The sequence below is a fragment of the Sturnus vulgaris genome, chromosome 8, assembly GCF_052056855.1.
Source record: "Sturnus vulgaris isolate bStuVul1 chromosome 8, bStuVul1.hap1, whole genome shotgun sequence".
In the NCBI taxonomy this organism is placed as follows: domain Eukaryota; kingdom Metazoa; phylum Chordata; class Aves; order Passeriformes; family Sturnidae; genus Sturnus; species Sturnus vulgaris.
In genome coordinates this window covers 19,883,485-19,897,541 of record NC_142250.1, presented here as the reverse complement: position 1 = coordinate 19,897,541, position 14,057 = coordinate 19,883,485, and the positions used below count along the sequence as shown (strand labels likewise).

Sequence of the window (14,057 nt, the reverse complement as noted above, 5' to 3'; positions counted from 1 at the left end):
GTGTTGATTTGAAATTAACATTTTGTGTGTGTATTGTGGTAAGATTGAGTTTTAAGTAAAATGCAATGAGCCTGTGTTTTTTCTGTTACTAAAGGAAAAGACGCGGGAACAGAAAGAAGCTGATCTAATCCCTAAAATTCAAGAAGCAGTGAATTATGGGTTGCAGGTTTTGGACAGTGCATTTGAACAGCTAGACATCAAAGCAGGGAACTCTGACTCAGAAGAGGAAGAAAGTAACGAAAGAGTGGAACTGATACTTGAGCCAAAGGTACAGGGACCTGTTCTTGTTGGGTTTGTTTTGCTTTTTTGGACTTGCTCTTTGCTTCTATCAGCTATAACACTGCCTCAATGTAAAATTGATGTTACCTAAACCTGTTACCTAAAAAGAGGATTTGATGACTGCATCTGAAGAAGTGCTCTCTGTTGAGCTATTCCTTGTGTAACCTGCTTGTCTTACAGTTAGGTTAGCATTAAGGTATGGCACTCTAAAGGAAGGTAGTTTAATGGAGTCAACTACGAAGGGGAAGCCTTAGTTTTATGTGGGAGTGGGATGTACAAATTTCATGCTTTTTAGGTACAAACCATATCTTTATGGGTATTTTTTACTGTCCCAGTAATTAAAAATCCAAGGTCCAGGTTTTGGGATAAGACTCATGCCTGTAGAATATCCTTGCAAGGATATTCTTCTGTTAGATGGCATGTAGAAAACAAGTCGGGACTACTCAAATGGAAGTAGCCACTTTCTTTTGCAGTGTTGAGAGGAATGAACCTCAGCTAGCCCACCCGGTTGTATGTTGACTTGTAGCATATGTTTGGTGGGACTCTAAACAAGCTTGTACCTTTCTTAAGTTAAAACAAGGAGTGTAAGACTTCTGTCTTTGTCAGCCGTGCAGGGCTGTTCAGAGATGTCAGAAAGACCTGATGTTTTCTCTTTCCAGGATCTCTATATTGACAGACCTTTACCTTACCTGATTGGCTCTCAGCAGTTTATGGAACAGGATGATGTTGGCCTTGGAGATCTTTCTAGTGAAGGTATGTGCTGGCATGACCTTTTATTTCTGTGCAAGTAATTAGTTCCTAATCCAAGATTTCTGACTGTTTTAAATCACTGCTTGGTTATCCTGTGTGCTGTTCTTGCACGTTTAGATGCAAACTGGGGAAAAAATGTTCATCATGCTGTAACAATCACTTTGCCAATATACGAAGCAGTAACTTCTCAGTTACCTGTTCTTTGTGTATTAGAAATGCAAATTTCATCATCTTTCAAAGCTCTTTCAAACCACTCTCTACCCACCTGAATTTTAGTTTTCTTCACAGAGTCTTCAGGTTGCTTAAATGGTGACTACATTGTTCTGTGTCTGTCTGATCTCACCTTTTTTGTTTCCATTTAAATTAGAAGGATCAGTAGATAGTGATCGTGGAAGTGTAATTGACAGTGAAGAGAAGGATGAGGAGGTAAGTGGCAAGTTCCAGCTGCTTTGTACAAGCATTCCTTGCATGTGAGGCCATTGACTACCTTGCTTTTTGATGTTGGCTTTCAAGACACTACTGCACGATGTTTGTGCCCTGTGTTGGTTGTGGTAAATTTACTTCCTGTTACTGTTCTTATGCAGTGGTTTCCTCTGCAGCTTTCCAGAGGAACATTTATGTGGTACTGATTCTAGCTGTTAGGAAAGTAGAATACTTCAAACTGAAGTGTTTTATTCCATTCTAAATTAATTTTGTGAAGCAAATCAGATTCTTATAAAGAATTGAATTTATGCAGAACAAATCTGTTGTAAATTAGAGTTACAAAGAATGGGATGGAGACTGACAGGAAAAAGTTTAAGTAAAAAGCTTTAAGTAATGCACCTCCAGGCTTTGCCTCATAAATCTGCTGCATTGGCATATCAGTTTCTGATATGTTTTGCCTGCTTTGGCTGGGATGTCTCTGCTTTGCAACTGTGCTTTGGAAGCAGTCTCTTTCTCCTCAGGTGTTTGCTTTTAGTGGTTTTGCTCACTTAAAGTGAAATCCCTTTTGAGTTACTTGGATGCAGTCGCAATGGGACCTGCTGTCTTTGCTGAATTAATGACTTTCTAATGAGCTCCTTTCATAAAGATGGTCAGCAGTGGGGGAACAATTTCTTGGTCAGATCATGACGAGGAGATCTGAATGTCCAAACTTCAGGTTCAGAGTTTCTGAGCCTTCTCCCTTAACCACTGGATGAAGTAATGTGTAATACTTGTCTCTGGGTCTCTTGTGTTACAGGAATCAGATGATGAATTTGGAAACCCTAGTGAAGATGACCAAAAGACGGTATGGTTAAATGTTCTGGTACATGCCTGAAAGACTACACACCTGTGGCACAGTGAGCATGCAGGAAAGAGGAGATGAGAGCTCTAGACAATTGACTATTAGCAACTTTGTGAGGCCTGATTTTTATAACTTTTTATGGGAGAGTCCTGGCCAGATGGCACCATGTTCTGAAAATGAACCTGGATTGGGCTTAAAGACACGCTTGCAAGTTGTCATTAGATACAGAGCCTATGGGGATGGCATTGCCTGATAGGGGTTTTCTCAGGGATAACTTGGGAGACATGAGAGATCAAAGAATCTACCCCAGGAAAATTAGGCTTCTGTGGGTTTATTTGGTTTATAATTAAAATCCTGATCTTGCCATACAGGAGGCAAGGAACAGTACAGTTTGAGTATGGCATGAAATCAAAGATGTGAACATTATTAGATGTTTCAACAGTATATCCATTTAGATAATGAATGAGAAGGGAAAAGAAACGTTGAGATGGAAAAGTTCAAGCCTGATTTTAGTGACTGGTTTTAGAAGAAGGAATCTTATCCATATTTAGATGTGCCACTGCAAAAAACTTTTATGTGGGGTTCCTCAGTTTGGCATGATTTAATGTCAAAAGAGCAATGTTGCAAAAAGCAATCGTTATTTAATCTACTTATTAATAAAACAGTATTGCAAAAGCATTCAGATGTTACTTTAAGCTTAAGATCTTCATAGGGTAGCTTTGTATGCCTGATCTATTTTAAGATGAGCAAGTATCTTTGGGTTGTTGGTGATTTAGTTCAATTCTGGGCCCTTGCCTGTGCCAGCCCCCAGCTCTCATCCAGTTGACTTTATCTTTTTCACCCTCTTTTTAACGTGACTGAAACCAGGATGTGAGCATGTAGTGTCTGTTATTCTGCTGTTCAAATTATATTTTTTTTACAAGTTCACATCTAGTTCGCTAGATCACAGTATTCCTGTGTTAAGACTAAATACCAGATCTTGAGTTTGTGTATGGTAGTGGTGCACGCCTTGTGAGGGGAGCCTTTGTAGCCTCAGTTGCAGCATTCAGTAAGACAGCACAGAGTTGGGGTGTGCTAGAGAATGTAGCAACTTGCTTGGAGCTAGAAGCACTTCTTTCTTTACCTTTCAAAAGCTGTGAACTACTACTACTGTGCATCCTTTCTGTAAGTTTGATTTGAATGTTTTATCTTAGAAGATGTAATTTTATGCTTGTTTTGTAAACAGGATATTAATTGTTTTTTAGAGGGTAGTCCATATGAGTGATGAAGATGATGATGATGGCTGTGATCTCTTTGATTCTGAAAAAGAGGAGGACGAGGATGGAGACATAGATGAAAGCATAAAGCCTGTGAGTAATTGTTGCTTTCCTGGAGTGGGAGATTTGACTTCCTGTATGTAAAATCTGTTCTTAGAGGGATTATAATGCTAGCTCTCAAGTACCTGGAATAGAGTCCTGTAGGAAGTGCCTCCAGAAATCCTGAGTAATCTTTTAACATGATTGTTCAGGTGTTACCCCTTTAAACTGAAGGATTCCTGCACCTTAAGCAAGTATCAAAGTTGTCTTTCAAGAACATTAAGAAATGGATTGTTTCATTTTTGTGAGGAAAAGGCCTTTTGTTTCTCCTGTTTACAAAGCAAGGTGACATTAAAAATTACATGTTCATCAGAACTAGAAATTCTAAGTTTGTTTTTTTTTATTCTTGATGCACACCTAATCTCTGAACAGAAAGCTGTATTGCTTCTTCTGAGGGCTTCAGGCAAAGTCTAGACAAGATACTGTACAAGTCAGGCTATAGAATACAGTATTTATAATTACAATTGCATCAAGTTTCTAACTGGATCTTATGTAATTAATATGCTGTTATTTGTCCCTGCTGCTCAGAAAAAGAAGAGGCCGACATCATTTGCAGATGAGCTGGCAGCCCGAATCAAAGGAGAAGTGCCAGTCAGACAGGATGAAGAGCGTTCGTGTGAGTTACCTCCCAAGCTTTGAAAAGTGCTTGTACAGTAATGGGGGACTCATGAGAGTATGTGGGTAACAATACATGAAGTTACACAGACGTGTTATTTGAACATGTATTAGATAAAGCATGATGAGGAATTGCAGACACTATTTTGTGCTCTGAGAAACCCTTTGGCCATAACTCAGAGGACTGAATTGGAATTCACCGAGAGTTAATAGTGGGAAACACATTGCTTTCAGATCAGACAGGTCACGCTCAAAACACACATTATTGGAAAGGTTTTCTCTCCAATCTGATTCTCCCTCTGCATATTTGACTACTTGTGCTTTCTCCTGTTTCAAGTAAGTATGTGGAAGCTACTGACCACTGTGGTCTTTCTGTGAGCTCTACAGTGGAAAACACCTCAAGCAGTAGATTAGTGTTTCCATGTGGTGTGGATTGTTTGTTTTCTTTGTGGCTTAAATATACTGTTTTGAGGAAATTTTCCTTGCTACTGTTACTCATGATGTTTTAGACTAAAGAAAGCATTTGCTTTTGTGTTGCTTTCAAAGGGAGAGATCTCTCAAGTATTTAGTCTTGTAGCAAAGCAGCAGTTGAAAATAATTGGCTGAAGTTGAGTTGGCAAGTGCTTATGAGGTTCCTGTTGACCTGTAATATTGAGAAAATGAGCAGACGAGCTCTGTGTGTGTGTTCTTGCACAGTTCAAACAATCAAACTATGTCTGCTGATATAAGAGCATAAAACCTTACCCTATTCAGTTACAGGGAGATCTTCCAGTCATTGAAGTAACCTTGTAGGGCCAGAGAGATAAAACTGCGGCTTTGCATTTGGTAACTGAATGAAGACAATAATAAATCTGGAGTCATTTGAGGTGCTCAGAGGTTCTGCAAAGGTGTGGAACCTGTACTGTTTGGAATGCTGTGTTGCTTTCTGACATCTCAGGCGACACTAGTCTGCCTGTGGACAACTGTATGGAGCCCCTGGTGCCTGACAGGATGATTCTATTCCAATTTTAGGCACTAGTTTTAGAAACTATCTTAGAATTGCTTCATCAGGTTGATTCATATGAAAGCACAGAGGTCAGCTTGATTTGCTGATTTTCAGGTTCTTTTTGCCATAAATTGATGTCAGACTGTAAGTAAAGGTGGACTAGTTTTTAATTGAAACTTTCTTCTTAAAGCCCTCTCATCAGAGCCCAAAACAAGGAAAACCCCAAAAGAGAAGAAAGAAGTTAGAGTCCCATCGGATGGTAGGATATCCTCCTCTCTTGTTTTTGAATTATGGGCTGGATTGTAAGCTACCACTTAAGAAATTGTGGCCTCTGCTATAGAGTCTGGATGGGATATCAATGAGCATCCTTCGAGGTGAATGGGTAAACAAATCTAGGTTGTGATGTGTGTGTAGATAAGGCTGGGAATACCCTTTGTGAGAGTTCTTCCTTTAATGTGGCCTTCTGGAGTAACTGCACAACCCAGTGTGTCTTCAGCAGCTTCTCTCTATGTGTCATGTTTATGAGAGCAGATGGAACCAAAGCCATTTTTATTTCGGTTGTCTCTAATTCCCTTTCCTGAAACTTGATCAGTCTTACCAAAGCTCATGGCTCTTGTACTTTCTAGATGAAGATGATGACATCTTCAAGCCTCCTAAACTGACTGATGAGGACTTCACACCATTTGGTTCAAGGGGTGGCCTCTTCAGTGGTGGAACAGGCCTCTTTGATGATGAAGAGGTGAGAATGCTGCAGATTGTAGAAATGGAGTGTTTCCACCTTTTAAAAACAAAACAAAAGATCCATGAAAATTCCCATCTCTGGAAGACACAGAGGACAAACAGCATTTTGTTGCTTGGTAATATTCAAGTGTTGTGGAATAGTATAGCTTTCCAGTGGGGAAACAGAACTACACATGTATCCCCTTGATACAGTGTCCTCTCTTCTGTCTCTCTTCTGTCTTCTCTCTACTGTTGAGAGATGAAAGTGTGGTTCAAGCTCTATATTAGACAGGTTCTCATTCTAGGAGAGCTTAATTGACCCTTTACTTGTAGCTCTGGTGGTAAATCAAATGCCATCCAGTTTGTTTATTTTAAATGAGTAGATTTCTATTAAAATGCCTGTGAAAATACTGAATTTTGTCATCCTATCTCTGACTGTGGGAGAAGTGTAAAGGAAAGAGAACCCTGAATGATACCATTCACACTTTACCTTTCACATACCATGTGTAGACAGTGCTACCACTGAGTTTCTCTCTGTGCTGTTAAGAGTTTCCTCTTGCAATTATGCTGTATTGTTTCATGTAGTTATTGTACAGTTCCTGGGATGCCTCTGTTGGCAAGAAAAGTTCAGTTTAAGTTTACTCTTGTGCTATGTAGAGCTGCCTTGAGGAAGAAATGGCATGAAGTGCATTTCTGACCTTATTTTACCACTGTGCACATGATGTCAGGGCTGGTTAAGATTTGAGAATACAGCTGTGTAAAGCAAATGATTGCCTCTGAGGGAGCTGGTACTGGTGACAGTCAAGATTAGTCCAGAACAGTAGTCAAAATGCTGCCTTTGTGGGATGTTGTGTTCATTGTTGCACCAAGAACAAAAGTCAGATGTTCCTTGGAGCCAAGGAGGTATTCAGCTGAAATTTGGAGGGAGGCCTCATGTTTCTCAAGCTTACCATGCCCAATCTACTAGAATATAGAAAACAAAACACCAAACAGGGACATTGTGTGTAGGGAGGGGGGATAGTTCCATGCAATGCTTTCCATTCTAACACAGCCTTTATTGAAAAAATGTTCGTTCTTTGTTTTTTAAGTGGAAGACAATATCTTAAAAGAATATTAAGAAAAATAATCTGATCGTGCAAGCCAGCTTTGTGTCAGTGCAAATTTGGATGAAGCCATGGCTGGTTACCTCTTGGTGACTTATTACTGAGACTGCTTTCCTCATCTGTGTAGACACAGGACAGCCAAGCACATCTCTGTGATTGTTGCCTGCCTGCATACACCTGTTCTTGGTTTTCTGTTGTCTGAAGTCAAACATCTCAGAAGGGTGACTTCACTTTACTTGTGCATTGGAGGAGGCTGTGCTGTACCAGCAGGCAGACACAGCAGGGCAGCAGGCAAATAACAGCTGACGAATGGGCAATTGATCACTGACACCTCCGCCACACCCCTGTGCTCCTATACTCTTTCTGAAGTGTTTTGCCTTCTTTCTACAAAGTTTTATACAACGACCATGCATTTTGAGTCTACAGGTAGTCAACCTCTAATACACAATTTGCAAAAGAGAGAGATTTTCAACAAATTAAGTGGTCAGTACTCAAAAAATCTGGAGGTTTCCTGGAAATCCAGGCTGTGATTGTTGGAGATTGGTACACGGCACTGCAACCTGAATACAAGAACAATGTGGGAGTGTCTTGCAATGCTTTTGAGCAGTAACGTGTTTCTCTGCACATTTGTTTTATCCACATGAAGTTCAGGAGTATTTTTATGCTTGTCCTGACCTGAATTTTTCACTCAAACCTTACTATATAAACTTCAGTAGGAAAGCTTAGAAGGGTATAATCAGGATCTAAACAGCTGTAGGTTAATTAGTATAAGTCCTTGAAGATGTGCAAATAAAAGATCATTCCTTCTCTTCAGCAGACAGACTAGTGATGAGTAAATTAAATTTTAGAAGAGAGCTGCTTTTCTGAATGTATACACTCAAGTTAATACTTGAGTACCTAGGTTTAAGTCTGTATTTGCAGACATCCTTTTGAGAAGGGAGTGGTGATACTGCCTCTGTCTTGGCTTAGAAGTGGACATTCAATATGGAAAAATCAGCATCCTTTATTTCCTACAAAAACAAATTCACCACTTCTTTTGCTTTGCATTTTCATCTATGATCAGAGTGATCTTTTTGCTGAAGCACCAAAAGGAGAAGAATCAAAAAAGAGAGAGGAGCGAGTCTCAGTAAGTGAAGGTAAGAACCAACAGTTGCCTCTTGTAGTGTTGTCTATGCTGTGATTTATTACTGCTATCAGCTACATTGTTTGTTCCCAAACTGGAAAGCCTGGTGTAGCAATGGCAGAGCAAGTCTCTTCTCCTCACCAGTCTTAGTAGAAAACAGCTGTGTTGAATTTTCCATGTGTTTGTTTGCTATGATCTGTTACACACACCTACTCCCCTAGAGCTGAAAGATGTCTTACTGCTGTTGGCAGAACTCTCTGCGTGTGCTGGGTTCCAACTTCTCAAGTGTACTTTGCACGATCCAGTTGGGAGTTTGAGGGGAGCAGAGATTTCTTCTTGCAGATTAATTCACATGAGTTTCCCACTAGGTGCATATCTAGACCCTCAAGGACTCTGAGCACACATTCTGTATTGCAGAACTCTTACTGAAGCAGTGTATTTTATGAATATTCAGATATGTGTTGGGAGATTAAGCCATTTTGTTTTGAATGTATTGTATTGAAGTGGTTTTGAGTGTGTATATGTGAACTGTTGTAAGTAATGCTGTATGTAAACATGTAATGTGGTTATAAGCTTCAGTGTATTAGAGCTGTTCAGTGGAGTTTAAATGGAAAAAAAATTAGACTATTACATACCTTTGCAAAAGCCCAGAAATTCAAGGAAAACGTGTAAAGACTTCTGAGCTGTTAAAAAAGAGACTCAGACAACTTCTTGGATTCCTGTTTCTGTGGTAGAGTTCTGAAGGCTTTGACAGCATAAAATAAGTGCATCCATTTGTATTGTACTTCCTATGATTTCAGCATCCTCTTCAAAGTCCCTAAAGAAAGTTCCTGCAGGTGCAGTATTTCTGTTTCCAGGTATGATTTATTCAATAGCCAATTGCTTCATGCACAAAATGCTCTTTTCTTTAAAACCTACTGCCGAGGTTTTAAAGAAAAAACTATCCAAATACAGCAGCACTGCATTGCTTGATCAGATGCTTCTACCATGCTAAGCCTAAACTGCAGCATGTTTTATTGATCATCAAAGATTCTGGAGGAGCCCTGAAGGTAGGTGTCACTGATGGCAGATGTTAGCAACTGTCAGCTTCAAGTGTTGTGCTCTGAACTTTTAAGAGTGTGTGTCACTTCAGCTGATATTATACAGCTTAGTTCTGCTGTGCTTGCAGTCACAGCTTCCACCTGTACTCTGAGAAGGAAGTGCATTTTGATCTTTCATATTTGATCATATTCCTCTGGGTTAGCAGAAGAATAGTTTAAACATCAAGTTCCTGTGTTTAGACCACCTTGTTTTTCTGGTTTTGATTCAGAGGATCTTGATACATAGAGAAAAAACAGATCTATAACCTGGAGCTGAAAGTAAAAAAGAATTGTACTAAGATCTCTGTTTCTTATTAGAATCCAAGCTGATCAATGAGAAGAAACACATCACCAGTCTTTTTGAATTTACTGACAAAGATTTCTGTCAGTATGCAGGCTCTTCACTTGATTGAAGTACCTGAATTTTAAATTTTGACCTTTGTTAATAAAGAACGGCTTCAGTTAAGTGAGCCCTCAGTCAGCATAAATTTTAAAGTAGGAAGTATACAGATACAGACTTTTTACTCCAGGGTCAAAGATACATGTCAACAATGGAACTTCTACATAATTGTAGAACTCAGTAGCAGAGTTTAAAATAGCAGATTGATCTGTGGGGTTTTTTTGTCTTCTTTCTTGGAGGTACTGTTGTATAAGCAGTGAGTTTAGAGTTTAGTTGCTCCCTCTCAACTTGCAGACAGGTTTTAAGTCACCAGAGAAAAGCCAAGAATGAAGCTCCTTTGCTATTCCAGTGAACAGTTTGTTTAGGAGCTCAAAAATCTTTAATAAATTACCAGATTTTCTGGCCATATTCCTGTCAATCCTGAGGCACTTTATAATTGCATAATACCTTTTTTTAAATACAAACCTGCTGCTGGATCAAATTTGTTCAGTCTGCTGACTTAACCATATAGCAGTTGTTCTGCTTTCTGCCAAACTTTCATTTAAGTATCTCCCCCACCTCTGTCTCATTTCCAAGCATCTACACATGAGAAGCAAAAAGACAGGCTTAGACCATTAGAAGTATTTGCAGATGATCGTGCACTTAGCACTGAGGCTGGACATTGCCACAGCAGATGCAGGAGCCAGCAGTCGCTCTGGCTGGCTCTGATTAATCACTGCCGTATCTGGTGTATGCCAAGCCCAGCCTCATACCACAGTACAGCCGGTGAGCTCACATGGCAAGTGTGGCTCCTGGGAAGAACTCAGTCACCTGTCCTTCCCTCTCCCCAAGCACTTTACCACTTTTATTGAGCCACAGTGATGTTAGGAGTTTATGTACTAGTTAGGAGAGCAGGATTCTGGTTTGAGAAGTCCACAGGGGCAACCATGTGGGGCTACCAAGTCTTCTAGTTTCAACACGGAGCCTTGCTGCTGTTTTTAGGGAAGATGAGCAGTTTTGAGGAAGAAGTGGCTGCAATGAGAGTGAGGGGCTGTCTGTGACTTGGCTTTATTAGAACGTGTCCAGCTAATGCTTTTGATGTGGCACTGTTGCAAGAGCGCCTTAAAAGTTGCTGAGATGGAAACTATACCTGACGTCACTTACTATGGCACAAATTCAGCTTTTTGGTAACTCTGGCAATGTTATTTTGGTTTTTATTCTGCCCCTGTCTGATCTCCAGGAGGAAGTGATGTGTTTAGTTCCACTGTAGTTGAGGAAAAAGACAAGAAATCTGCAGCACCGAGCACAGAAAAAACTCCTAAACAACCTGGGAAAGTTGTTCTGTTTGATAATGACGATGACTTCTTTGTGGAAGCAACTAAAAAGCCTCCAGCTCCAGGTACCTCTAAACATTTGTGGTGAAAGGTTAAACACTGAAGTTCATAAAAATTCAAACTGGTAGGAACCAATGAGTGATAATATTCAAACCTTCATCACTGCTCTTTCTGCTTGGGTTTTGAGGGGTTGTGGTTTTGATTGGTTTATGGTATTCTGTTGTAGAGGGGTTTTTTTGTCATTGGCATTTCTTTTCATCAGAGCCGTGTGGGGCTGGTTTGTACATTCTCTCCCCGGACTTTTCTCTCTAAGGATGCTCCTTTTACCACTAGGGCAGTATCTAGACTTGAATCAGGGAATTAGTACAGGCTTTATTCACGCAGCCTTGACTCTTTGCGCCCAAAGTTCCCTATCCCTGTGCTAAGCCAATACAAAACACTGGTTTAGAGGTGCCAGCTGACTCAGCTGTGTGCATATTCTGTCACCAGTGCTTTCAGGTAAGTGATGTTTCACTTTGAGAGCTTGTCTGGCTTTTTCTCTCTATGTTGGTCATTGTTTAAATAGTATAGTATAGTATCTTTTGATACTCTCTTCTCTTGCTCTGTATTCCTCATTCCCTGTTTGTTTTGTCTCTTTATGTAGTCAAGTCCACAGCTGATCTGTTTGATGATGATGATGAAGGTGACTTATTCAAGGAGAAACCTGCCATTCCTTCTGTGGTTGCTGGCACAACTAAAGAAACACAAAGCCATAGGGAGGCAATAATGGAAAAAAAGGTAATGGCATAAAAATGGATTGTATGGCTGAGGTTTTAGGAATTGTTTATAGTGAAGTTGAAGTAGTCTTTCTATATACAACACAATGAAAATGATATGAAATAGGACTAGGTTCATAGGGTCTTCCATAATTTAGTGCTTCACTAGTCCTTAAATGCCTTTTGCCTTTTAAACTAGGGGTTTATTGGAAGTTTTCATTTTGGACAGTGATTGAAGGAGTCTTATTAAGACAGGATTGAAATGAGTGCAAAATGATAAGCTTCGGATAGTAATAAATGTTTATGGATTTTGTGGCTGAAGTGAAACCAGCCTGAGTTACGAACCTTTGGTGTCACAGTTCTGTGCTGCAGAGTCTGCTCTTACACCAGCCACTGACAGCAAGTTAACTGGTAACCCAGAGCTTGTGTGTATTATGGGAGAGGAGGGTGGGTGTCACAGTTCTACCTAAGCATATACAAAACTTGGAGTTTTTATAAAACTGTTTTTCAGCTGAAAACTCCTCTAAGTTGTAGAAAGCTCTGAGTGTGGTGCTGAGCACATACGTAGAGTTATGAGAACCTCCTAATACCACTCCACTTTGAGAACCGTGCCTTGAGGAAAGTAGTAATGTTTTTTGTTTCTATTTTAGATACTCATATGTATATACTCATTTTATACTTCCTGTCCAATTAGTGTTTGAACAGAATTAGCTGCAGTGACTCTTCTCCCCTCTGAACTGAGGGATACACTGCTGGGGATGTCTAATGCAAATTGCTGTAGCAATTTCTCCATATTGTCCTATGAGAAGCACCTGAGCACAGGCACCAAAGCCAGCTTCTGTTTCTGCTGCAGTGCAAGAGTATCCATGGTCAGTGAAGTGGGAGCAGTCATGGGAGGGAACTCACAGCACTTGCCCTTCCTGGAGAAGAGGATGAGAACTGGTTCAGCAGCCCCTCTCGTGCTTGGTCAGGAAGAGAGGGCTGTTTTATACTCCAAGCTTTATGACAGTAGTGCATGGGTCTGGGATCGTTCTAAGTTTAATGGCAGTATAGCTGGTGGCAGGCTGGGGATGTGCTGTGATAATGCAGGAAATGATGGCTGGCACAAATTGCCCTGTCCTTTATGAAAAACAGGTTGTTAAAAGAAACATTTTCCTTTAGCTCATGAGGCCTGGCATGAGTTGCTGCATACATCCTTCTGGTGAGAAGGATGGTGTGGCAGAGGAGGCCTGTGGTAAGACCTGCAAGTCACTTGTACATAGCACATGAGTTTTGGACTTCAGCCCACGTGTGACAAGCTTGGGTTCTATCCCTTCAGCTGCGGGCATTTTGCCATCAGCATGCCTCTTAGCAGGGGTCTGTCATGGTTTAGGAAAGGTACTTCCCAGTTTAGTGCCCCCACTCCAACCGGACTGTTGCTCACTCCTGCCACCCCTCTCTCCCTGGAGAGGGCTAAAGAGGGGAATTGGCGGCACAAAAGGTAAAGATCAGGGGTTGAGATAAAATCAATTTACTTGAAACAGCAATGAGATAAAGCGAACAGCAGCAGCAGCAATGCTAATGACTGAAGGTACAAAAAAGAGGCAAATGATTCTGCTGCCTCTGCCATGCTGAGCTGACTGGGAAAGAGTGCTTCTCCCTGGAAGAGACTCCCTTCCCCCTATGCCCAGCAATGACACTAGGTAGTATAAAATAACTTCTGGGTCGTGGTCACGCCCCCTCCTGGCTACTGTAAAAAAAGAGTCCCAGATGTGCCAGCCCTTACTGAATCTAAATGGGTGCTGATGCAGTGTCTTTCTTTGTCCTAAAGAGTCAACTATCTTCAGGTGAGGACTTCAAGCCTTTATCTGAAACACCTCCAAGAAAACAGAAGAGCCTTTTCTCTGATGAGGAGGATTCTGAAGTGAGTATTTCTTTGAGAAATCCCTACAGAAATCCCTACAGAAATCCTTGGGGTCTCAGTCAACCTGACTTCAGTCCACTTGTATATGGGGGCTCTCTATGCATTTTGTAGGATTCGGAAATCTGACATCCATGCACGTACTCCCAGCTGTCCTGAAAGTTCCTTCTTTCTCCAAGAGTGAAAGCCCTGTGATTGTTTTCCCTGTCTTCAGGGAGTTAAACATTCGTGGTACACACAGGTATAAATTAAAAGCGTGAAGACAGGAAGGAGCAGTAAATGAAGAGTAAGAATCATTAAAGACTGCATGTGTTTCGTTTTTGCTTTCAGCAAGCAAATAATCTGAAAAGATCAGGAAGATCCCTGTGCAGTTGCAAGTGATTGGTACATCAGATAAGGCATCCACTGCTTCATAG

At 40.7% G+C, this 14,057-nt stretch overlaps 1 protein-coding gene across 5 annotated transcripts in view; it reads left to right on the top strand.

Moving 5' to 3' along the window:
- WASHC2C (WASH complex subunit 2C) overlaps positions 1-14,057 on the top strand; it is a 36,680-nt gene that overhangs the window by 2,926 nt on the left and 19,697 nt on the right. For 3 of the 5 annotated variants that reach the window (XM_088169067.1, XM_088169064.1, XM_014875315.2), the window contains 13 exons: positions 95-268; positions 939-1,032; positions 1,397-1,455; positions 2,249-2,296; positions 3,538-3,642; positions 4,177-4,264; positions 5,439-5,507; positions 5,875-5,987; positions 8,135-8,207; positions 8,995-9,051; positions 10,893-11,051; positions 11,630-11,763; positions 13,552-13,644. In XM_088169067.1, coding sequence (XP_088025193.1) covers positions 95-268; positions 939-1,032; positions 1,397-1,455; positions 2,249-2,296; positions 3,538-3,642; positions 4,177-4,264; positions 5,439-5,507; positions 5,875-5,987; positions 8,135-8,207; positions 8,995-9,051; positions 10,893-11,051; positions 11,630-11,763; positions 13,552-13,644 — 1,266 coding nt within the window. The remainder of the gene's footprint in view (positions 1-94; positions 269-938; positions 1,033-1,396; positions 1,456-2,248; positions 2,297-3,537; positions 3,643-4,176; positions 4,265-5,438; positions 5,508-5,874; positions 5,988-8,134; positions 8,208-8,994; positions 9,052-10,892; positions 11,052-11,629; positions 11,764-13,551; positions 13,645-14,057) is intronic. The other 2 variants (XM_088169068.1, XM_088169066.1) reach the window with 1 other exon arrangement.